Source organism: Mobula hypostoma, chromosome 6 (genome assembly GCF_963921235.1).
Source record: "Mobula hypostoma chromosome 6, sMobHyp1.1, whole genome shotgun sequence".
NCBI classification, from domain to species: domain Eukaryota; kingdom Metazoa; phylum Chordata; class Chondrichthyes; order Myliobatiformes; family Myliobatidae; genus Mobula; species Mobula hypostoma.
Window position 1 is genome coordinate 125,230,379 of NC_086102.1, and position 24,919 is coordinate 125,255,297.

General features: G+C 40.2%; 1 protein-coding gene across 4 annotated transcripts in view; it reads right to left on the minus strand.

The window, feature by feature from the left end:
• Positions 1-24,919, minus strand: part of LOC134348367 (partitioning defective 3 homolog B-like) — a 1,227,036-nt gene that overhangs the window by 589,822 nt on the left and 612,295 nt on the right. For all 4 annotated transcript variants that reach the window (XM_063051617.1, XM_063051616.1, XM_063051618.1 and 1 more), the window contains 2 exons: positions 14,640-14,825; positions 12,176-12,346 (listed from right to left, as the gene is read on the minus strand). In XM_063051617.1, coding sequence (XP_062907687.1) covers positions 12,176-12,346; positions 14,640-14,825 — 357 coding nt within the window. The remainder of the gene's footprint in view (positions 1-12,175; positions 12,347-14,639; positions 14,826-24,919) is intronic.

A 24,919-nucleotide genomic window follows, 5' to 3' on the forward strand; every position in this document is an offset into this window, starting at 1 on the left:
AAATCAATTTTTGAGATTGCTTTCCACAAATTTCTACCTTTAGAAATAGCACTATCAATCTCTGGTGACTGATGCCTAGTCAAAATCTGTTTTCATTACATTATTCTCCATGACTCTGCCCACGGCCCACAGTCTGTTGAGAATTACATTTCACTATTCCGCCTATCAACTTGGGCCCTGAATTCCAGAAACTTCTATGTTTCTACATAGAAGTTATATTTTGAACTACCACTACTTTTGTAGAAGGATTAACAGCTGTGAGAATGAAATGCTGCAGGATTAATAAGTAATAGTCTGCAGCTGTTTATGACCAGGGTGGAAGTGGTGCAGATATTATTTGCACCGTGCAATATTCTCAGCACTCTTTGTCTGATTTATTGTTGACATCAATTTTTTTGGTGGAGAATGGTGAAATTTATAGGTCCCTTCAGTGAAAGTAAAGCAGATTTTACACTGGCGTTACTTTAATTTATTCCCTAGGAAACCAGCGTCTACTATTTGCAATACTTCCATCTCCCAGCAACAGATTTCTAGACCCACATGAATTGAAATGACACCAACAGAAACACAGCTCAAGGTTGAAAGTCATAAAGACGTACTACACTTCTTGATGATGGGTAATTCCAATGAATCATTAGATGTTGCTTATTACCTCATTTGGTGGCTACTTTAGCTAGATCTGGACAGGAAATGAAAGTATCCCATTTTTCACTTTATTCTAAAGAACCTGGTGCATCAAATAATTTCATAACATTCATGGTTTAAATGCGGTGATTCTTTTTCCTTCATAGAGAAGTCAAGGACATGTTTTTCCCAAAGTCAAGCAGGAAATCCAGCTTTGGGAACGTCTCAGTTGCTTAATCACCAGAGCGGCACAGGGATTTTGCAGCACGGATCTGACAGAAGTAGGCAGATGTCAAAACAATAGAAATCAGAAGTAAAAATAATAGAAAATAATCCAATGTAAATAAGAAAAAAATGGCACTTGAAGTTTCAAATTTTCTCATTGAATTAGTCCATGGTTTCAAGGCTAAAGACTAAAATACCAGTGTTAACAATTTAAATGACTTGTTGCTAATCTGATGCACTGCTACCTGAGATATGCAGCCACAAGCTTTGGAACTCTCTCTGGTCTCTAAGGAGCACCTTAAATTTTGACCTGCTAATCACCCATCATACTCTTTTGTAACTCAATCTAATCAGGTTCCAGTTAAGTGCTCCAGGAAGTTTTGCAGTAAATACACTCAGTGACCACTTTATTAGGTACACCTGTACGTTAAACGCAAATATCTAATCAGCCAATCATGTGACAGCAACTAAGTGCATAAAATCATGCAGACATGGTCAAGAGGTTTAGTTGTTCAGACCAAACATCAGAATGGGAAAGAAATGTAATTAAGTGACTTTGACCCTGGAATGGTTGATGTTGGTGCCAGATTGGGGGGTGGAGGAAGTTTCAGCATCTCAGAAAAAGCTGTGATCTCCTGTGATTTTCATGTACAACAGTCTCTAGAGTTTACAGAGAATGGAGGAAAAAGTAAAAATACATCCAGCAGATCTGTGGTCAAAAATAGCTTATTAATGAGAGAGCTCAGAGGAGAATGATCAGACTGGTTAAAACTGACATGAAGACTAAATCAAATAACCACACACAACAGTGGTGTGCAGAAGAGCACCTCTGAATGCACAACATGTCGAACTTTGAAGTGGATGGACTACAGCAGGGGTCCCCAACCTTTTTTGCACCGCGGGCCGGTTTAATATTGACAATATTCTTGTGGACCGGCCGACTGCGGAGGGTGGGGGGGTGTTCAAGTGGGGTTAAACTCACCTCAACATGTCTTTTACAGTTAGGGTTGCCAACTTTCTCACTCCCAAATAAGGGACAAAAGTAGCAGACAAATCTCGGGACACTTTACCCCAGGAAAAACCATGACCATGAAGCCTTGCGCGGGCACCTGTGTGCGCATGTGATGTACGCATGCGCATATGTGCTGATTTTTACCCCCACAAATCGATTTTGCCTTCATCTTCCCGACTATACTATACATACATTATTTCTACTTTATGTAGGCTGTGTATTTATCATATCATTCCTGCTTTTACTATATGTTAGTGTTATTTATTTTTGGTTTTATGTGTTATTTGGTATGATTTGGTAGGTTATTATTTGGGTCTGGGAACGCTCAGAAGTTTTTCCCATATAAATTAATGGCAATTGCTTCTTTGCTTTACGCCATTTCGGCACAAAAGTTTTCATAGGAACGCTCTACCTTAGCGGGGGAAATACCGGACAAGGGCAGTCCCGTATGGGACAAACCAATTTAGCGCAATGTACGGGATGTCCCAGCAAATACAGGGCAGTTAGCAACCCTATGTTCAAGTTCAACAGTGCACGACAGGGAATGAGGAAAGGTGCAGCTGACTCATATCATTTCCTCTCGGCCCGGTAGCACATGGTTTACGGCCCAGTACCGGTCCACGGCCCGGTGGTTGGGAACCGCTGGACTACAGCAGCAGAAGGCCACACTGGTTCCACTCCTGTATGTAATAAAGTGGTTAATGAGTATATATGGCATTTGTAATAAAACAGCTTGGTTTACTCATTAAAAAAATAAAATCAGACAATTTTCCCTTCATTGTTTTCCATAATATTTGTTAATTTCTTTTACTGCATTCTTTTAGTTGACTTCATTTATGTTCATACCATTTGCCCAAAATGTGACGGTTCATTCTGTCCCTGGTAAACTATAAAAGCAAATTGATGGAAGGAGCAACTTTAAGCTAGGAATTTCTTTTTATATGTCCACTTTCATACCTCGTATTTGTTAAATAATGACTATTTACATTCATAAGGTGCCTTCAAGTAAAAGCAAATACTGTTTCTCATGCAGATGGGTGAAAAATTGAGATAGCTACATGAAGGGTCTTCAACAGGTACTTTTTTAAAAGGAGAAAGAGATGAAGCAAACAGGACAGTGCAAGGCAGGTTAAACATAATGTGTTTCAGGGTGCATAGATATTATTGGGTGGATGATTTCAAAAGATGAAAAGTAACCAATCCACCATACAGAAACTCAAGCATCTTAAAAGTAGTTTCAACCAAAGAAATTTTTGAAATGCAGTCACTGTTGTAAGAAATGTCCAGTTAATCGATTTTTGTATTTTTGGCCGGAGGCAGGGCAGATTAAGCTAGTGCAGGACCAGTAGCATATGTTATAAAGGGGCTCAAAATTTTAAAAATGCAAGTAAGTATTAAAACATTAATTATTTACTTGCATAGTAAAGTAATTCAATTTTTTCATTTGCTATACAGCCATTTAATACAACAAATGTCTGACACTTCAGTAATAGTATTACTTACATGTAGGTATCAATTTCAAATGTCAAAAGTAACAAAACTACAATTTAAGTTACATTTTCTAGATTTAGCATGAGCAAATTTGTTAATGATACTGGAAATGTCTATTTCACGCAGAAGTTCATGTTCAATGCTCATTAGACTGAGATTGTTCAATCAGTTTTGACCCATGGTGCTCCTTAATTCATTTTTAATCCTTTTCAGCTTTGAAAATGAGCATTCTCCACTGCAGTTGGTAACCATGAGTGACAAATAGATGCGCAAGGCATTTTCTACATTTGGAAAGCATGAATCCAAAGAATTGTCAGTTATCAAACGGTACAACTGTAACTCTACAAGGTCTTGTTTGTGCCAATGTGAGAAGCAAGATCAGTTTTCAACAGTTCAGTAAACTGCACAAATTCTTCATCAAGACTTTCTTCCAGATCTTCCGGATATGGTTTAATAAGATTTGATTACCTCTTTATGATCTCTTCGGGTGTAAACGACTGTAACTGATGAAGGAATCCAAATACACCATTCACCTTAAGATAAGCTTTCTGCCTTTTTGACAGGGCAGAAAGCAAGCTGTCAATAATGGAAAGAAATGTTTGGCTTATAAACTTCTGAGAAGGCATTTGAGATTCAACAAGTGGATCAAGAGTGCTGGAACCACTGAAATCATCATATGTGCGATTTTGCTTGTGTTTTCTTTGAGTTTGCTGTTGATAATCTTCACACTTAGTCAGATCCTTGGATTTTTGCTCAATGTCTGAAAACGTAGACCGCATAGCTTGAATATATCCATGCAAGGATTCATAGAGTGCACAAGCTGTGTTCAAGTCTTGGCCAGACGATTGCAAAGAAGCACTGGTCATTTGAAAACGCTGTAATACTTGATCCCACAATATGACCATTATTCCTGTTTCCAACTTCACCATGGTTGAAAGTAGTCCACAAGCCTGTTGTCGACACTCTGCCTTCTGATCATTGTTATTTGAAATGTCATCCAAGACCTGTTTTATTGCAGAAGAGCTGTGTAAAAGTGCTTTTGTTGCATCTGCACGAGCTGACCACTTGGTATTTGACATTCTTTTCACAATGGGCAAATGAGCACCACCATCAGATAATGCAGCAGAAAGGATAAGTCGAAGCAGAAAAAAATGTGTACAGGCTTTCTACAAATTGAAAGAAAATTAATGCTTCTTGACAACATTCAGCAGCACATTTTCCAACCAAATTTAGTGAATGTGTAAAACATGGAATGTAATCCACAAACTCATTCAGCTCTTTAATTCATGCTTGTAAGCCACTATACTTGGCACTCATGTTGCTGGCATTGTCATAACTTTGATCACGGGCAGTCTTTTATATCAAAGTAATTTTCCTTTAAAAAGTCAAGTAAACTTTGAGCGAGCTCTTCAGCACTATGACCTTCCATCTCCAAAAACTTCACAAATCTTTCAACTGGGTCCAGACGGCAAAACATAGCGCACAGTCAAAGTCAGCGGCGTAACAGTGCACGCTGCAGCGGCTTGGGAGTGTGGGAGATAGCACAAAGGTCACCACGACACAGCAAGAAGCCAACACACGCCTGCACATACCATGCAGCACGCAGCTCCCCCGACATGAAAACAACAGCGTTGCCAGATCGTGGTGAGAATACGGTGAGATGCCGATTTCACCAGACTGCAGCTTGCAAGCATTTAGTGCGGGGCCCATAGCATATGCTACTTTTGCTACTAGGTTAATCTGGCACTGGCCAGAGGTGATCATTTCCAAGACAAGAGGGGAATTTATCGTGTTCTTCTTTTAATGATGACAAGGAATCTTTTAGTCTGAGAGAGCAGATGAGGTTTTGTCTTCATGCACCACATCCGGCAATTGGAAATATCCTAAAGTTATGAAAGGAAATATATGTATGTAAGTTTGTTCTTCTTTGCACCACTGGCACTGTGAAATTAAAACATTGCTCCTTTCATGATATTTCAATACTTCCAAGCAATTTGGATGGTAAGCATTTTGTCTTACCAATTTGCAATTCCCTGTTTGCTAAGAGATGGAAGGTTCATTACGTTAAGAGGAATGGAAGAAAGTGAAATTTGTGTAGTAAGTAAGATGATTGAACAAGTTAAAGCATCTTTTCCAAAGGCTTTTATTCCATTAAGGCAAACTATTACTAAATTAAAATGCTGCCCAATGGGAGAATGGAAATGTGCAGAGCCAAGCAAGAGCAGACACACTTTAAAATTCCTCATCATTCTCTGATAAATTACACAAATCAATACAATAGTGGCAAATCGGTACTCGCCCTAATTAAAGTATCTGGCTTGTAGAACAGATCAGTCACTGCCCTGTGCATTACTGTCCAAACCAATAAAACCATAAAAGATTGCTTAATGGTGTAAGCATTATAGACGGAGGTTGTGACGCAACTGCAAAAGGTCACAGCCTGCTTTCTCTAACGGGACCATCAAACGACTAAATTAACATTGAGCGCAAAAGCACATGCCTGAGTGTGTAAAAAAAATAACTTTTTACATACAATCCGTCATGTGGAAAATTCAATTAATGAAGGCAGTTAACTAGAGACCACAGAAAAACATTTCTTCAACTTTAAATACAATTAAAATTAAATGTTAAATAAATGGAATAAAATTTTACTTCCAGTTTCCAAAGAACTTGGAACTGAGAACTTATCAATAACAAAACACTACTCACAGCAGAAAAAATAGATAAAAAGTAGATAAAACAACAATATTAAAATGATAATATACTATAGTATTTACAATGAGGCATCAGCTAATTTATGAAGTTGTTACTCTATAATTTTGGTTCCTAAGCAAAATCTGTTTATTCTATTCTCAGTGTGGGCACCAGTTATTAAATAAATATCAACATTTTAAACCATGAAATACACATTAATTTATAAGAAGAAAGAAAAGATTCACAAATAGCATTTTTTCATAATTCTCTAAATATTTTCAGCCAATACAGCTTTATAAATGTCAACTGAACCAGACCAATTCTCGACTTCTCTGGGAATGTCCTGTGGTCTTTGCCAAGTCACAAGATGAAAAGATCCTGCAACCCTTGAGATGGTCAAAATTGAGACCTTTTCTTCACTCTCAGGTTATCTGAAAGATCTCAGGGTACTGTTTTAGAATCCTCCTGCTCCTTAGTCTATATTTACATATTACCTCCAGGTAATGGCTACTTATCTGCACGTCCCAAATTGGCAACTTCTGCTAATAGAGTCATAGAGCCCTGGAGCTCTACAGCACAGCAACAGGTCCTTCGGCCCATCTAAATTATGCCAAACTATTTCTCTCCAGTCCCATTTACCTGCACCAGGACCACAGCTCTCCATACCACTGCCAATCATGTGTTCACATGCACAAGGGAGAAGGTGTTCAAAAAACTGCAAGACCTAAGGGTACATAAGTCACCCGGACCAGATGGACTGCAACTTAGGGTTCTAAAAGATGTAGTGTTAGAGATTGTGGAGGCATTAGTAATGATCATTCAAAAATCATTGGACTCTGGCGTGGTGCCAGAGGACTGGAAAATTGCAAATGTCACTCCACTCTTTAAGAAAGATGGAAGGCAGCAGAAAGGAAATTATAAACCAGTTAGCCTGACCTCAGTAGTTGGGACGATGTTGGAGTCAGTTGTTAAGGATGAGGTTATGGAGTACTTGGTAACACAGGTCAAGATACGACAAAGTCAGTATGGTAAAATCTTGCCTGGCAAACCTGTTGGAATTCTTTGAGGAGCTTGCACATAGGATAGATAAAAGTGGATGATGTATATTTGGATTTTCACAAGTCCTCTGACAAGGGGCCACACATGAGGCTGCTTACCAAGTTAAGAGCCCATGGTATTACATGGAAGTTACTGGCATGGTTACAGCATTGGTAGGAGGAAGTGAGTGGGAATAAAAGGATCTTTGACTGGTTGGCTGCCAGTGACTAGTGATGTTCCGCAGTGATTGATGTTGGGACCACTTCTTTTTATGCTATATATCAATGATTTAGATGATGGAATAGATGCCTTTATTGCCAAGTTTGCAAATGATACAAATATTGGTGGAGGGGCCGGTAGTGTCAAGGAAACAGGTAGGCTGCAGAAGGACTTAGACAGATTAGGAGAAGGGGCAAGAGAATGGTAAATGAAATACAAACCACATTTCCAGAAAAGTTGGGATATTTTCCAAAATGCAATAAAAACAAAAATCTGTGATATGTTAATTCATGTGAACCTTTATTTAACTGACAAAAATACAAAGAAAAGATTTTCAATAGTTTTACTGATCAACTTAATTGTATTTTGTAAACACACACAAATTTAGAATTTGAAGACTGCAACACACTCAACAAAAGTTGGGACAGAGGCATGTTTACCATTGTGTTACATCACCTTTCCTTTTAATAACACTTTTTAATCATTTTGGAACTGAGGATACTAATTGTAGTAGATTTGCAATTGGAAATTTTGTCCATTCTTGCTTGATATAAGACTTCAGCTGCTCAACAGTCCGTGGTCTCCGTTGTCTGATTCTCCTCTTCATGATGCGCCATACATTTTCAATAGGAGATAGATCTGGACTGGCAGCAGGCCAGTCAAGCACCCGCACTCTTTGTGTCTACAAAGCCACGCTGTTGTAGCCCGTGCAGAATGTGGTCTGGCATTGTCCTGCTGAAATAAGCATGGATGTCCCGGGAAGAGACGTCGCCTTGATGGCAACATATGTCTCTTTAAAATCCTAATATACGCCTCAGAGTCAATGGTACCTTCACATACATGCAACTCACCCATGCCGTGGGCACTGATGCACCCCCATACCATCACAGATGCTGGCTTTTGTACCTTTCGCTGATAACAATCTGGATGGTCGTTTTCATCTTTGGCACGGAGAACTCGACGCCCGTTTTTTCCGAAAATGAGCTGAAATGTGGACTCATCTGACCACAGCACACGGTTCCACAGTCTTTTGGTCCATCTGAGATGAGCTCAGGCCCAGAGAACTTGTCGGCGTTTCTGCATAGAGTTGATGTATGGCTTCCTCCTTGCGTAATACAGTTTCAAGTTGCATTTCTGGATGCAACGACGGACTGTGTTGAGTGACAATGGTTTTCCGAAGTACTCCCGAGCCCAGGTGGCTATAATTATCACAGTAGCATGATGGTTTCTTAGGCAGTGCTGCCTGAGGGCTCGAAGATCACGCGCATTCAACAGTGGTTTCCGACCTTGCCCTTTACGCACTGAGATGTCTCTGAATTCTCTGGATCTTTTCACAATAGTATGTACTGTAGATGTTGAAAGACCTAAATTCTCTGCAATCTTGCGTTAAAAAATGTTCCTTTTGAACTGACTAACAATTCTCTCACGAATTTTAGCACAAAGGGGTGAGCCACGACCCATCCTTGCCTGCAAAGACTGAGCCTTTGATGGACGCTACTTTTATACCCAGTCATGATACCTCACCTGCTACCAATTAGCCTGCTTAATGTGGAGTCTTCCAAGCCGGTGTTACTTGAATATTCTGTGCACCTTTCAATCTTATTTCAACTCTGTCCCAACCTTTGTTGAGTGTGTTGCAGCCATCAAATTCTAAGTTTGTGTATATTTACAAAATACAATTAAGTTGGTCAGTAAAACTATCAAAAATCTTTTCCTTGTACTTTTGTCAGTTAAATAAATGTTCACGTGAATTAACATATCATAAATTTTTGTTTTTATTGCATTTTGGAAAATATCCCAACTTTTCTGGAAATGGGGTTTGTACAATGTTGGAAAATGCATGGTCATGCACTTTGGTAATAGAAATAAATGCACAGACTATTTTCTAAATGAGGAGAAAATCCAAAAATCTGAGATGCAAAGAGACTTGGGAGTCCTTGTGCAGAACACCCTAAAGGTTAACTTGCAGGTTGAGTTGGTGGTGAGGAAGGCAAATGCAATGTTAGCATTCATTTCAAGAGGTCTAGAATACAAGAGTAGGGATGTGATGCTGAGGCTTTATAAGGCACTGGTGAGGCCTCGCCTTGAGAATTGTGAACAGTTTTGGGCTCCTCATCTAAAAAAAGATGATCTGGCATTGGAGAGGGTTGAGAGGAGGTTCACAAGGATGATTCCTGGAATGAAAACGTTATCATACGAGAAATGTTTGATAGCTCTGGGTCTGTACTCACTGGAATTTTAAAATATGAAGGGGGATCTCATTGAAACTTCTCAGATATTGAAAGGCCTAGACAGAGTAGATGTGGAAAGGATATTTCCCATGGTGGGAGGAGTCTAAGACAAGAGGGCACAGCCTCAGGATAGAAGGGCATCCATTTATAACAGAGATTCGGAGAAATTTCTTTAGCCAGAGAGTGGTGAAGTTGATGAATTCCTAACCACGGGCAGCTGCGGAGGCCAGGTTGTTGGGAGTATTTAAGGCAGAGCTTGATAGGTTCTTCATTGGACACAGCATCAAAGGTTACGGGAGGAAAGCCAGGGAGTGGGGTTGAGAAGGGGAAAAAAGGATCAGCAAGGATTGAATGGTAGATCAGACTTGATGGGCCAGATGGCTGGTTTCTGCTCCTATGTCTTATGGTCTAAGACAGGAGTGACCAACCTTTTACATTCCATGTGTCAGAGTGAGTTTTTGGGTAGATAATTCATTTACACTTAAATAGCTCTGGCCACAGGTCTTCTGTTTGACAAAGTACTGTGGATTGAGTTCACAATAATACATTTCCTAAAAGCTGTGAATATCAGAATACTAGCCAGACGCTGCGGATGAAAATGTGAAGTTTACAGGTAGTTTCAAAGACAGTATTATCTATATAAATATGAATTGTCTTCTATGTTAGCATATAAAATACCAAGTAAGTGTATTGTGGATTTAACTTGCACTCCTAAAGGCTGTGAGGACCAACCCAGACATGTACGCGTCTAGAGGAGAGGATGAAGTCAGAAGGTGTGATGTTTTGTATGTAGCTTCAAAAGGAAGCATTGTCTATAACTTTGTAAATAGGAATTGCCCTTTGTGTTTAGCATATAAATATCGAGCCCACATTGGGCTAGCAGACCTTTCTACCGAAAGCGTCTCTGTCCATATGATACCTGCTGTACCTTGTGTTGTCAAATAAAGAAACTGCTTTGTATCTACCAGTAACTCTGTCTCTCCGGTGACTTCATCCATGCTACAACATTACGCATCCATTTTTTCACTCAAGAGTTCAGATGCGCCACACAGCTCTTGTACCCCCATTCAATTCTTGTAAAAACGTGTTAATATAGAACTCATGCGTGAAAAAATCGCATCTGAACTCGTGCGTGAAAAATTGATGCATGGAATGTAAAAGGTTGGCCACCCCTGGTCTAAGACATAAAAATTTCATAGAAGTTACAGTAAAAAATGACGAAAAAGAGGCCATGTTCATGGATTAAAAATTGGATGTTAGAGGGAAAGAAGCTGTTCCTAAAACATTGAGTGTGGGTCTTTAGGCTCCTGTACTATCTCACTGATAGTAGTAATGAGAAAAGGGCATGTCCTGGGTGGTAAGAGCCAGAGTAGATTAGATTAGTTTTATTTGTCATATGTACATCAAAGCATACAGCAAAATCCTTAATAATGGATGCCACCTTTTCGAAACATCGCATTTTGAAGATGTCCTCGATGCTGGGGAGGCTAGTGCCCAGGATGGAGCTGGCTGTGTTGACGAACCTCTGCATCTTTTCTAATCCTGTGTAGTGGCCACTCTATACCAGACCATCATGTAATCAGTCAAAATGCTCTCCACTGTACATCTGTAAAATATTTGTTAGAGTCTTTGCTGACATACCAAATTGCCTCAAACTCCAAATGCTGCCATTTCTTCTTCATGGTTGCATCAATATGTTGGGCCCAGGATACATCCTCTGAGATGTTGAAACCCAGGAACCTGATACTGCTTGAAAATGAGGATTGGTGTGTGTGTTCCCTCGAACTCACCTTCCTGAAGTCCACAAACAATTCCATGTTCTTGCTGACGTTGGAATCAAGGTTGTTGTGACATCACTCAATCAGTCAATCTTCCTTTCTCCTCTATGCCTCCTTAATGCCATCTGAGATTCTGTCAGTTACAGTGGTGTCCTCCTCAAGTTTACAGATGCCATTTGATACCACACTATCATGAGTGCAGAGACAGTAGAGCAGTGGGCTGAGCAGACATCCTTGACATGCACGTGTGTTAAGTATCAGTGAGGAGGAGAGGAGTTATTGCTGAGGGAGGTATGGAGGCTCCGGCTTTAAAGCTTGTTGATTAGTACTGAGGGGATGATGGTGCTGAGCCGTAATCTATAAAAACCCTGATGTATATATTGCTGATGTCCAGCTGCTTCAAAGCCAAGTGGAGAGCCAGTGAGACCGCATATTCTGTAGACATATTGTGGAAGAAGGCAAACTGCATCAGGTCCAGGTCCCTGCTTAGGAAGGAGTTAATTCTAGCCAAGATCAACCTCTCAAAGCATTTCATCACAGTAGATGTGAATGCTATTGGGCAAAGGTTGTGAGGCAAATCAGCCTGCCCTTCTTGGACACCGTATTAAACTCTCTGTATTGATCCAAAATAAAATGATTACCAAGGTAAGTGGGTTTCAAAGGCAGGTGGGAACCTCTGACTGCAACAGTGAGAGGTTGAAGATGTCCATATTGTCATTTTGCCCCTATTTTATCTCAGGACTCATACAGAAAAGCACAATGTTATTTGACCACACCATGTTCATCTGAGAGTGAATATCACTAAGACCATCATTTCCTGACATAAAGGACACTTGTTTGTTACATTCATGTCCAAAGCTTACCTCTTGGGGATGCTCTATCCTCCTGGCCACCATCACCTTGATCATTCCTCGGATATTCCCCTCCATGGACATGGATCGTCGTAATGTTTCCAAAGCTTCGTGGTTGGATTTATCCAGCAGTTGCTCACTGTTCACTGCAATCAGCTGATCATTGACACGCAGGCGCCCATCCTACATGATACAGAAAGAAACAACACCAAATCTCTGTGATGCTCCTCAATTTCAATCTTGATATGATAACAATATAAGAACGCAGAGCATCTTATGGTAAATTATCGTAAGTGCCAAACTGGCCAAACTAAAAAGTTGATGGAAAATTTGGTTTTATTATATGACTCCCAAAAGGAGGTGGAGTTCTTTAGGAAGAGAACAGTGGTAAAAGAAATGAAAATAAAGAATGGACGATCAAGGATTTCGGCAGCTGATATTTGGAGGAGGTTATAGTTTGCCTTCATTTGCCAGGGCATCGAGTACAAGAGTCGGACATCACATTACAACTATACAAGACGTTAATGAGGCCATACTTCAGAGTAATCCATACAATTCTGGTTGCCTAGCTATAAAAAAAGTGGCATAAAGCTGGTCAGGGTGCATAAGGATGTGTAAACTAGTTTTGTAGGGATATAGGAACCAGAGCCTCAGGTCAGTAACAGAAGGATTGGACCAGAAGGTAAATGTCAGGGAAAGTATTGAAAGGCAAAATTAAAATAACAGGTATGATGGGTAGGTTAGTTTGAAGTGTGTATATTTTAATGCTCAGAGTGTTATGGGTAAGGGTGATGAACTTAAAGCACAGATCAGTGCGTGAAATGACAATGCTGTAGCCATTACTGAAACTTGGTTGAGAGAGAGCAGGAAGGAATGAGTGATTAATGTAGCAGGTTTTTAAAGTTTCAGAAAAGGTAGAGGATGAAGTAAAAGAGAGGGTGGAGTTGCACTCCTAAGCCGGGACAATATCACAGCCGCACTTAGGGGAGACATAATGGAGGGGTCAGACACTCAGTCCGTTTGGGTAGAACTCAGGAATAGGAAGGGTGCACTCACACTGATGGGATGGTACTACAGACCACCTAACAATCACTGGAAGGAAAAGTGTAAAAATAATAGTTGTTGTCATGAGGGGGTTTCAACTTCCCCAATATAAACTGGGACCTTCTTAGTGCAAGGGGTTTAGATTTGGCTGAATTTGTTAGTGTATCTGGGAAGGTTTCATAAATCAATATATGGACAGTCCAAAAAGAGGAGGGGTCATACTGGAACTGGTGTTGGGTAATACGCCTGGTCAGCTGACTGACATTTCAGTGGGTGAATAGTTTGGGAACAGTGGCCACAACTTCTTATCTTTCAGGATAGCTATAGATAAAGATAGGTAAGGTCCTTGTAGGAGAGTTTTAAATTGGATTAGGGAAATAATGAGGGCATTAGGAACTAAGGAGTGTTAATTGGAAACACCTTTGCTCTGGCAAATCCACATCGACATGTGGAGGGTGCTTAAAGGTCAATTGCACAGAGTACAGGAAAGGTAGGTTCCTGTTAGAAAGAAGGACAGGGATGGGAAAACAAGAGAACCTTGACTGTCCAGAGAAGTGATGAATTTAGTCAAGAAGCAAACAGAAAAGTCCTCTTCCATCTATCACCTCCCAAGTTTCTCAATACAACCACCTCTTCCACCCATCCACCTTCCCTTGCATCTGGTTTCACCTATCAGCTTGTACTCCTTCTTCTTCCACCACACTTCCTTATTCTGGCTTCTGGCCCCTTCCTATCCAGTCCTGATGAAAGCTCTTGGCCCGAAACATTGACTGTTTATTCCTGTCATTATATACTCTGTGTGTGTGTGTGTGTGTGTGTGTGTTGCTCTGCATTTGCAGCATCTGCAGAATCTCTTGTGTTTCCAACAGAAACTCTCGGGAGTCAGCTGAAGCAATCAGTGAACAGATCACATTCTATCAGATCACAACTTAGCAGATTCCAAGGTGTACCAAGTGACACAACTTCAGAGGTATTTTTCTGGTTCAGACAGAGAACATTAGAACTGGCCTTCTGAGCAGGAGCTACATACCTCAGCCAACACGGAGCCAAATGAATGAACCACAAACCAAGAATAAAGAAGAGTTAAGAATAATTACATCACTGCGGAATTACATTCCTCCCCACTTGCCAGAAAGTACAAGTGGACAGTGGACTAAATCTTCCGGTCTTTCTGGAATGCCCACAGTAGTTAATTATTCTACCAATACTCACTAACTGCTTCAATAATACTAACTTAACGTTTAAGTGTACCTCAACTATTTATTCTTTCTACAGATCACACTTAATCTACCACTTAATGGCTCCTGTCTTCACTTTTGAGGCAACAAGAAAAAAGTTCTGCAATAAATAGTTATGAGTCTTCAAAGGTCATCAAGATAATACATGGAATATCCATTCATATCTACGTTTCAACGTTGACCAACACAGTTACCTTGAAAGCTGCCCCTCCATGAAGGATAGCCTTAATGAATATTCCAAGGTCAGCTCCAGTCTCTTTTGATTTGTTTCCTTTAAGGCTGATGCCCAGGCCAGCGGAACCAGAGTCATTGAGTGGGATCTCAAAGATCAGGTGCTCCTTTCTCTCATCTGTTGGAAGGTTACAGTTTTGTTCCCCCTTCTGAAGCAAAACAAAAGCAATGGGTGACAAAGAATTAACAACCAGCTATTAACATTTCCAAATGTTTTCAAGAACAACCACCTCATTGGCTTTAATTAAGTATATGTGAAAGCACGGATTGAGTTTCATTTCCCACCATCCCTCCAATGCTCAAGGCCTACTCCAGAGTCTGAACACTTCATAGAAGCACAGAAAACCTACAGCACTATACAGGCCCTTCGCCCCCCAAAGCTATGCCAAACATGTACTTACTTAGAAATTACCTAAGTTTAACTATAGCCCTCTATTTTTTTAAGCTCTATGTACCTATCCAGAAGTCTCTTAAACTCAATTTCCCTCGGGATCAATAAAGTATGTATATGTCTATGTCTAAAAGTCTCATTTTGGGTAAAACTTCACCCAAAATTAGATGTCAACACAATATTGAAAGTACTAGTCAAGGGTCACCTTTTGGATAAGATGTAAAGCTAAGGCCATATGTGCTCTCTCAGGAGAACAAAAGAATCCGTCCGCATAATTCCAAGGATTTCCAGGTCAATATTTTCCCTTGACTGACATCACTGAATACTAAAAGTGAGATTCTAGTTATGATAGCATTCCTAATCCTGCAAACTTAATATGTATGTATAAACTAGCATCTTAGTTTCGTACAGTATAACACTCATTTGTCATGGACCTCAAGAAAACTGTTTAGCCCAGGAAATGTATGCTGGCCCCGCAGATAACCATAAGAATTCTGCATTAAAAATATATTTTTCTTTCAGGTGATTTTTTAAATTATGTATCTGAAGATGAGAACACTGTGGTTTCTAATGTAGTAAAGAGAATAGAACATAGAACAGTACAGCTCAGGAACAGACCCTTCAGCCTACAATGCACTGCAAACTAATTATATAATCAAATGCCCCACTAAACTACTTGCTTTTGCCTACACTATGTCCATACCCTTCCATTCTTTGCATATTCATATAACCAGCTAAGAGTCTCCTTGGAATGCTTCTATCGTACTTGCTTCCACTACCACCACAGGCAATGCATTCCAGGCACCAATATTCCTTGAGTAAAAAAATTGCCACACAAATCTCCTTTGAACTTATACCCGACCTCAAATGCATGCCCTCTGATATCTCACATAACAACCCCCGGGAAAAGGATACCGGCTGTCGATGTATGCCTCTCTTAATCTTATATACATCCATCAGATTTTACGTCAGCGTCCACCCTTTCAGAGAAAACAGCTCAAGTTTTTCCAACTACACATTGTAGCACATGCCCTCTAATCCAGGCAGCATCCTTGTAAACCTCTTCTGCCCCTTCTCCAAAGCCTCGACATCCTTCCTATAATGGTGTGACCAGAAGTGAATGCAATCCTCCAGATGCTGCCTAACTAGAATTTTATAATGCTGCAACATACGTTCCTGACTCTTGAATTAAATCCCTTGACTAGTAAAGGCTAGTATGCCGTAAAGCTTCTTTACCACCCTATTCAAACCGGCACTTTCAGGGAGGTATGGATTGAGACTCTAAGATCCCATTGCACATCAACACTGTTCAGGGTCTTGCCATTAACTCAAAATGCAACACTTCACAGTTGGCTGGGTCAAGCTCTATCTGCCACTTGTCTGCCCATATCTTCAGAATCAGAATCAGGTTTATTATCACAAGCATGTGTCCTGAAATGTGTTAACATAGCAGCAGCAGTTCAATGAATACATAATATAGAAGAGAAAATAAATAAATGTAAATAAGTATATCAATTACAGTATATGTATATTGAATACATTAAAAATTGTACAAAAATAGAAATAATATATATTTAAGAAGTGAGCTAGTATCTATAGGTTCAATGTCCATTCAGGAATGGGATGGCAGAGGGGAAGAAGCTGTTCCTGAATCGCTGAGTGTGTGCCTTCAGACTTCTGTACCTCCTACTTGATGTGAGAAAAGGGCATGTCCTGCGTGCTGGGGTCCTTAATAATGGACACTGCCTTTCTGAGACACTGCTCCTTAAAGATGTCCTGGGTACTTTGTAGGTTAGTACTCAAGATGGAGCTGACTAAATTTACAAACCTCTGCAACTTCTTTAGGTCCTGTGCAGTAGTTCCTCCCCCCCACCATACAGGTTTCCCCCGCTATCCAAAGGTGGAGCATTCCTGTGAAACGGTTCGTAAGCCGGAATGTCGTAAAGTGAATAAGCAATTACCATTTATTACTATGGGAAAAATTTTTGAGCATTCCCAGACCCAAAAAATAACCTACAAAATCATGCCAAATAACACATAAAGCCTAAATTAACAGTAACATATATTAAAAGCAGGAATGATATGATAAATACACAGCCTATATAAAGTAGAAATACTTTTCTGCAATCATTGAAGCACTGTCTAGCGCAGCAAAAATCTCACGCAAGCGCTCTCGGCAGAAGCGCTCTTGTCAGAAACATTCTCTCCAGTAATCTTTAAGCTATGAAGCTGCCAAATCATACCAAATAACACATAAAAATACACAGCCTGTATAAAGTAGAAATAATGTATGTACAGTGTAGTATCACTTACGGGAATCGGGAAGACAGTGAGCACACTGATGGTGTGTTAGGCTGAGTTGTTGGAGGTTGGGGTGGTGGGACACTGGGGTGTTATCTCATCGTTGTCTGTTTCCATCAGGTCAGGCAGGTCATCTTCTATGTCTGCCTGCCTCGATGTCGAAGGTCAAGGTTCGTCATCTGCTGTGGCTGATGTGGAAGGCTTGAAAAATGACAGTATGCTTGACTGCTTAGCCTCGCACATTTTTTTATCATACAGTTCTTTATAAGCACTCAAACCATCCTGCAAATATGCCCTAAACCTACGTACCCTTTCAAAATTAAAGTCGTACTTTTCTGCAATCATTGTTGTCAATTGCAGCAAAAATCTCACGCAGTTGCTTCACGTTCAGTTCCTGGACGACTTCACTTTCAGTCCATTCGCTACTGCATTCAGTTTTGATTGTTATCCTTTCCTCTTCCAATTGCATCAGCTCTTCATCTGTCAGTTCTTGGTCATGGGTTGCCAAAACCTCTTCAACATCATCTTCGTCAACTTCCACAAGCCAAACTCACTTTGCCCTTACTTCATTCACCACGATCGAAACGCTTAATTACGTCTAGTTTTACACTAAGTGTAACACCCTTACGAGCTCTCTTAGGCTTTTCCGATACCCCGTACCTTACAACTCATCTTGCTAATGGATGCTCAAAATAAATCGACATAAAGCACAGATGCTCACGGCACGTGTTTAAGCAATGGCGGCTAGAATGCAGTTCCGGGGGAGGAGCTTGGCCGCTCGGGGCACGTGCTGCCTTTTTTCATAACAGTGAAAACACCTTCTGTTAGCGAAAACAGGTAACTAATGTAGGTCTTTCGTAACAGTAAGGTGTCGTAAAGCAAACGTACGAGAAGTGGGGGACACCTGTACCAGACAGTGATGCAGCCTGTCAGAATACTCTCTATGGTACATCTATAAAACGTTTTGTGTGTTTTTGTTGACATACCAAATCTTTTCAAACTCTAATGTAAGTATAGTCGCTGTATCTATATCTTGCTGTATCCTTTGGCAGTCTTCTATGCTATCCACAGAACCAGCAATCTTCATATCAGCTGTAAACTTACTAACTCGCCATTCCATGTTTTCATCCCGGTCATTTATCCAGGTCGCAAGCAGCAGAGGTGCCAGTATGTATCTCATTGGAATACCATTAGTCACAGACCTCATGGTCTGAGTCGAAGTTCCCCCACAGACCTCCAGCCAGAATAAGTCTCATTGAACAAGCCAGTTCACTGTGGATCCCAAGCACCTTAACCTTCTCGGCAGGCCTCCCATCAGAGACCTTGTTACTGTTAGTAAAATCCATGGTCTGATTTTATTATTGCAACAATAGAAAAATAATGGATTTCAAGAAAATGTGTCCATTATGTTCAGGAAATATCACAATGAGGATAGTAAACTATCTGTGTGCTCACATGAAGTTTCAAGTCAATGTGTAACAAGATTCCTGTCTTCTTTGTGCACTTTCAATACAGACACTCACATGCCATTTGTATATCCCCCACTGATACCTCAATTGAAGTAATTTACAGATATCTATTCAGTGAAACAACATCGGGCATTCATTCAATGCGTCATCGCTTTCAATGGATAAATCTACCAGGCAAGTCGACAATAGCAAAGGAAACAATTGTTCGCACAAATGTTCAACACGCTCTCGATGGGTCACAGCAAGGCTTTTCACACTGAAGCATGGTATATAAGTCAGACTAATAAGAAGACTATCTTCAGCTCACAAAGAGAAAAAAAGATAATTCAGGCCAAAGTCACTGCATTACCAGAACAATGATAAGACTGTTCCTTTAGTGCTTCCCGCCAATTGTAGGCACAGAAGCACTATTCAAAGTACAGGAGTAAATTGGGAGTTACTGACAGTTTCATTAGTCTAATACAAAAGCTGCATGGCATCAGGGACAAAAACAGTGAATTCAAAGCTTCCTGGCTGGAAAGGAGTGAAGCTTGATTTACAGATATTAATTGCAATAATAACACTTTGAAGGTAGATCTGCTCAAAGTAGTGCTTGTGCATTTATATAGTGAAGGGCATGCAATTTAAAGCAAACTCATGTCTACATCCATTATTAAAATCCTGCACAACCACTCTTCACATATAACTGTTAAAGTGCAAATCAGGTTGTAATGCTCTTGTCCTTAAGCTTCTAACATGAATCCTATAACAGTCAGCAGCTACCTTAGGGCTACCTTTCTGAGTGCATGACAGGTGGAATGAGCATTGTCACTGCCCTGTGAACAACAACCATTTGAATTTCTATAGCATGTTTAACATAACCAATCATCCCCAGAAGCCACAGAGCAGCATTCTTAAATAAAATTTCCAAACTTTTGCATTCTCTAAGACTTGCCTCTAATGTACTTTGGTTTAAATGCAAACCTTCCCCAAGTTACAAACGCTCAACCTACAGACTACGTATAAAGAAGCTCCCCATAATAGTATTAAATTCAAAGGTCTGGTGTACATGCATATATGAATTCCTACAAATTGCAGAACTGGTATATATATATATCTCTCTCTCCCAGTTTTTAGTAAAGGTTCTTTATTATCAGTCATATGTGCTTTTGATGCCAACAACACTGTGGGGATACGGTTACCAGATAAAGTGCATTCTGTATACTTTTAAAAGACTAGCTTTATTTGTTATGCATACATCAAAACATACAATGACCAACACCCTCCAAGGGTGTGCTGGGGGCAGTTCGCAAGTGTCACTAGTCCTCCAGCGCCAACATAGCATGTCCACAATTTACTAACCAAGTTACTACTCACTTGTCTTCGGTTTGTTGAAAGAAAATGGAGCACCTGGAGGGAAAACCCACATGGTCACAGAAACAACGTACAAACTCCTTAGAGACAGTGGCTTGAACCCTTTGAACTGAACCTCTATAGACCTCTGCTTCAATGTTCCTTGGACACCTCTCACAATCCACCTCTGTAATTAAGTTTCTGATCACCTGTCCAGTGGGCGCACTGGGTTAGGGACCGACCCCTCCCATCGGTGCTGTTCTCCAGTGTTTTCTCCCTGGAAGACAAGCTGAATTGCCTTCGCTTGTGAAATGAGCAACTGCTGCATACTTGTTCTTGCAGAAACGTGACTCTAGGACAACATCCCATGCACCAGCAATCTTCAGACCATGCCACTTAAGGACTTGTCCTACAATTTCTTGTGACAGTACGTGCTATCGTAACTATATGTGCTGTGTGTGATTGCATGTACAGTGTTGCATAACTTCACCCTGGAAGAATGCTGATTCCTTTAGCTGTACACAAGTGTATGTATGGTATTTTACACTTATACAAGTGTATGTATGATATTTTACACTTATACAAGTGTATGTATGATAATGTACACGTATACATGTGTATGTATGATATTTTACACTTATACAAGTGTATGTATGATAATTTACACTTATACAAGTGTATGTATGATATTTTACACATACAAGTGCATGATATTTTACACTTATACAAGTGTATGTATATTTTACACATACATGTGTATGTATGATATTTTACACCTATACATGTGTGTATGATATTTTATACTTATACAAGTGTATGTATGATATTTTACACTTATACATGTGTATGTATGATAATTTACACTTATACATGTGTATGTATGTATATTTTACACTTATACATGTGTATGTACGTATATTTTACACTTATACATGTGTATGTATGATATTTTACACATACAAGTGTATGTATGATAATTTACACTTATACATGTGTATGTATATTTTACACTTATACATGTGTATGTATGATAATTTACACTTGTGTATGTATGTATAATATTTTACACTTCTACGTGTGTATGTATGTATATTTTACACTTATACATGTGTATGTATGCATTTAACTGATTCTTTTAGAGCAACGAAATTAAATTCCGTCTGATAATATTCCAGTGGGTTGTCATGAGGCAATCAGAATCAGCAAAGGAATACTGGGAAGCAAGTGAGAAAATGGACTTGGAAGAAAGCAAGACCAGCCATCATCATACTTCAGCAGAGCAGAAATAGGGAGCTAAATAGTGTTCTCCAATTTCTTATGGTCTTGTGAGATATTTCCTTTTGTTAAAGGGGGTATATAAATGCATATTGCTGTGCTGTGACTGAACACTCGGCAGGCATGATTAGAAATCACTAATATTTTCTGCGTTCAAATCCTACTTCACATTCAAGGGTGGAAATGTCCATGAAATAGCATAGAAATATGCACTTCAGCAGCCAAGCATTAAACTGCTTAAGCTCTTAGATAGAACATCCACCATTCACTCCTCACTATCGAACAAGTGAAGCACTGTAGAGAAACATCATTGTGCTTTCTTTAAGATGATGTCCACAGGAGAAACTAAATTCATTAATGGATACTAATGTAAGGGGTTTCTTCTTTTATGTTACTGCATAGGCTAATTAAGATGGCTTCTTTGTTATGTTAACTGCTGAGAATGTTCTCTCGCTAGCAGCTTGTTTGGGTTATATTATTGATAAGAGAGCAATGAACCAATTGGGATAGATGTTATTCTTTCTAGTGTGTCTGTAAGCTATCGTATGCACGGGTTTATGGGCAGAAGGCGCAATGGGGAGAGAGAGAGTGGACGCGGTGCACCTGTGAGCTGGCTAACAGGGTCGGACCCCAAGCAGGAGTCCGAGGTCCAGGGTCTTCGACGAGGAGAGGAGACGAAGACAGACTCATGTGGAGCGTCTGGTCTACCACCGTGGTTGGACCCAGGCGGCGGGTCGAAGTGGTCAGAGGGGATTGAATGGTGTAAAGAGGATCATTACTGGAGCTCCAACCATTTGTGCACGAAGAGATTGAACTTTGATAAGTTTGGCGCCTTTTATTTTCCTTTTATATTTTATCTCGATTAATTAGAGTTCCAGTAATATCTATAAATTGTAATCAATTAATCGTTTATGGTGTTTTGTCTGTTACTTAGCGGGGTAGGATACAATCACACAGCATCCTCACAAACTTTATTACCCAGTTTGGCGGGGCCAAGGGCTGCTTTCCCGAGACAGCGAGTCGAGCGAGCCTGAGGCGTACCGGGGGGGGGGGGGGGGCTACACTGAGAATCTGCTAAGGAGCTGAAGCGGCTCCTGTCTCAAAAATGCTTCACAGTGACCTACACAATACTTTTAGGTAATGAAGGGGGAAAAAAAAATCACAACTAACGCAGGGTAGCAGCTGGTTAATATAGTGTCATAAGTTACAAACTGAGAGAAAGCAAGAAAGTTAAGTGATTTTTATTCTTCATTAGATTTTGGAGAAGGTCAAAGCAGAGTGTAAATTGGCACAAAGGGCACAATATATTTCTGGAGAAAGGAGCAACAAGGGAATGTATTTGAGGCTTTGTAGCTCTCCCACAGCTCAATTCAGTGAGTGGAGTGTGAAAAAGAGAAATTGAAAGGAAGCTGTTTTAAGGTACTTCAAAGTAGTTTAGCAATACAACATGCATTTTCTTATGACAGAGAAACGGCCACTTGCCCCGTCAAGTATATGCTGGCATTCCCATCAATCCTATTCCTCAGCTTATTCCCAGTAACCTTTTCTGCTATTGAGCACATTTACATGGAGTACTGCCACAAGAAAGCAGAATCCATCGTTAAAGGACCCCCAGCATTCAGGCCTGGCTCTCTTCTCACTATTACAATTGGACAGGAGGTACAGGAATCTTAGATCCCACACCACCAGGTTCAAGAACAGTTATTATCCTACAACCGTCAGGTTCCTGGACCAACACGTATAACTTCACCACCACCACTCTAAACTGATTCCACAACATAGAGACTCACTTTCAAGGACTCTACAACTCTCATCCTCAGTATTGATTTTTTATTTTCACAATTTGTCTTCTTTTGCACATTGATTGTTTGTCAGTTGTTTATGTATAGTTTGTCATAAATTCTATTGTGTTTATTTTCCTGTAATTGCTTGCAAGAAAATAAACCTTAAGGCAATATATGGTAACATATACAGTTGAAGTCAGAAGTTTACATACAGCATAGCCAAATACATTTAAACTCAGTTTTTCACAATTCCTGATATTTAATCCTAGAAAACATTCCCTGTCTTAGGTCAGTTAGGATCACTACTTTATTTTAAGAATGTGAACTGTCAGAATAATAGTAGAGAGAATGATTTATTTCAGCTTTTATTTCTTTCATCACTTTCCCAGTAGGTCAGAAGTTTACATACACTTCGTTAGTATTTGGTAGCATTGCCTTTAAATTGTTTAACTTGGGCCAAACGTTTTGGGTAGCCTTCCACAAGCTTCTCACAGTAAGTTGCTGGAATGTTGTTCCATTCCTCCAGACAGAACTGGTGTAACTGAGTCAGGTTCGTAGGCCTCCTTGCTCGCACATGCTTTTTCAGTTCTGCCCCAAATCTTCTATCAGATTGACGACAGGGCTTTGTGATGGCCACTCCAAAACCTTGACTTTGTTTTCCTTAAGCAATTTTGCCACGACTTTGGAGGTATGCTTGGGGTCATTGTCCATTTGGAAGACCCATTTGCGACCGAGCTTTAACTTCCTGGCTGATGTCTTGAGACGTTGCTTCAACATATCCACATAATTTTCCTTGATGCTATCTATTTTGTGAAGTGCACCAGTCCCTCCTGCAGCAAAACACCCCCGCAACATGATGCTGCCACCCCTATGCTTCACGGTTGGGATGGTGTTTTTCGGCTTGCAAGCCTCACCCTTTTTCCTCCAAACATAACGGTGATCATTATGGCCAAACAGTTCAATTTTTGTTCCATCAGATCAGAGGACATTTCTCCAAAAAGTAAGTTCTTCGTCCTCATGTGCACTTGCAAACTGTAGTCTGGCTTTTTTAATGGCAGTTTTGGAGCAGTGACTTCTTCCTTGCTGAGTAGCCTTTCAGGTTATGTCGATATAGGACTCACTTTACTGTGGATATAGATACTTGTCTACCTGTTTCCTCCAGCATCTTCACAAGGTCCTTTGCTGTTGTTCTGGGTTTGATTTGCACTTTTCGCACCAAAGTACGTTCATCTCCAGGAGACAGAATGCCTCTCCTTCCTGAGTGGTATGACGGCTGCGTGGTCCCATGGTGTTTATATTTGCGTACTAATGTTTGTACAGATGAACGTGGTACCTTCAGGCGTTTGGAAATTGCTCCCAAGGATGAACCAGACTTGACATCATTTTCTGACCTCAATCCGATAGAAAATTTGTGGGCAGAACTGAAAAGCGTGTGCGAGCAAGGAGGCCTACAAACCTGACTCAGTTACACCAATTCTGTCTGGAGGAATGGAACAACATTCCAGCAAGTTACTGTGAGAAGCTTGTGGAAGGCTACCCAAAACGTTTCACCCAAGTTAAACAACTTAAAGGCAATGCTACCAAATACTATCAAAGTGTATGTAAACTTCTGACCCACTGGGAAAGTGATGAAAGAAATAAAAGCTGAAATAAATCATTTTCTCTACTATTATTCTGACATTTCACATTCT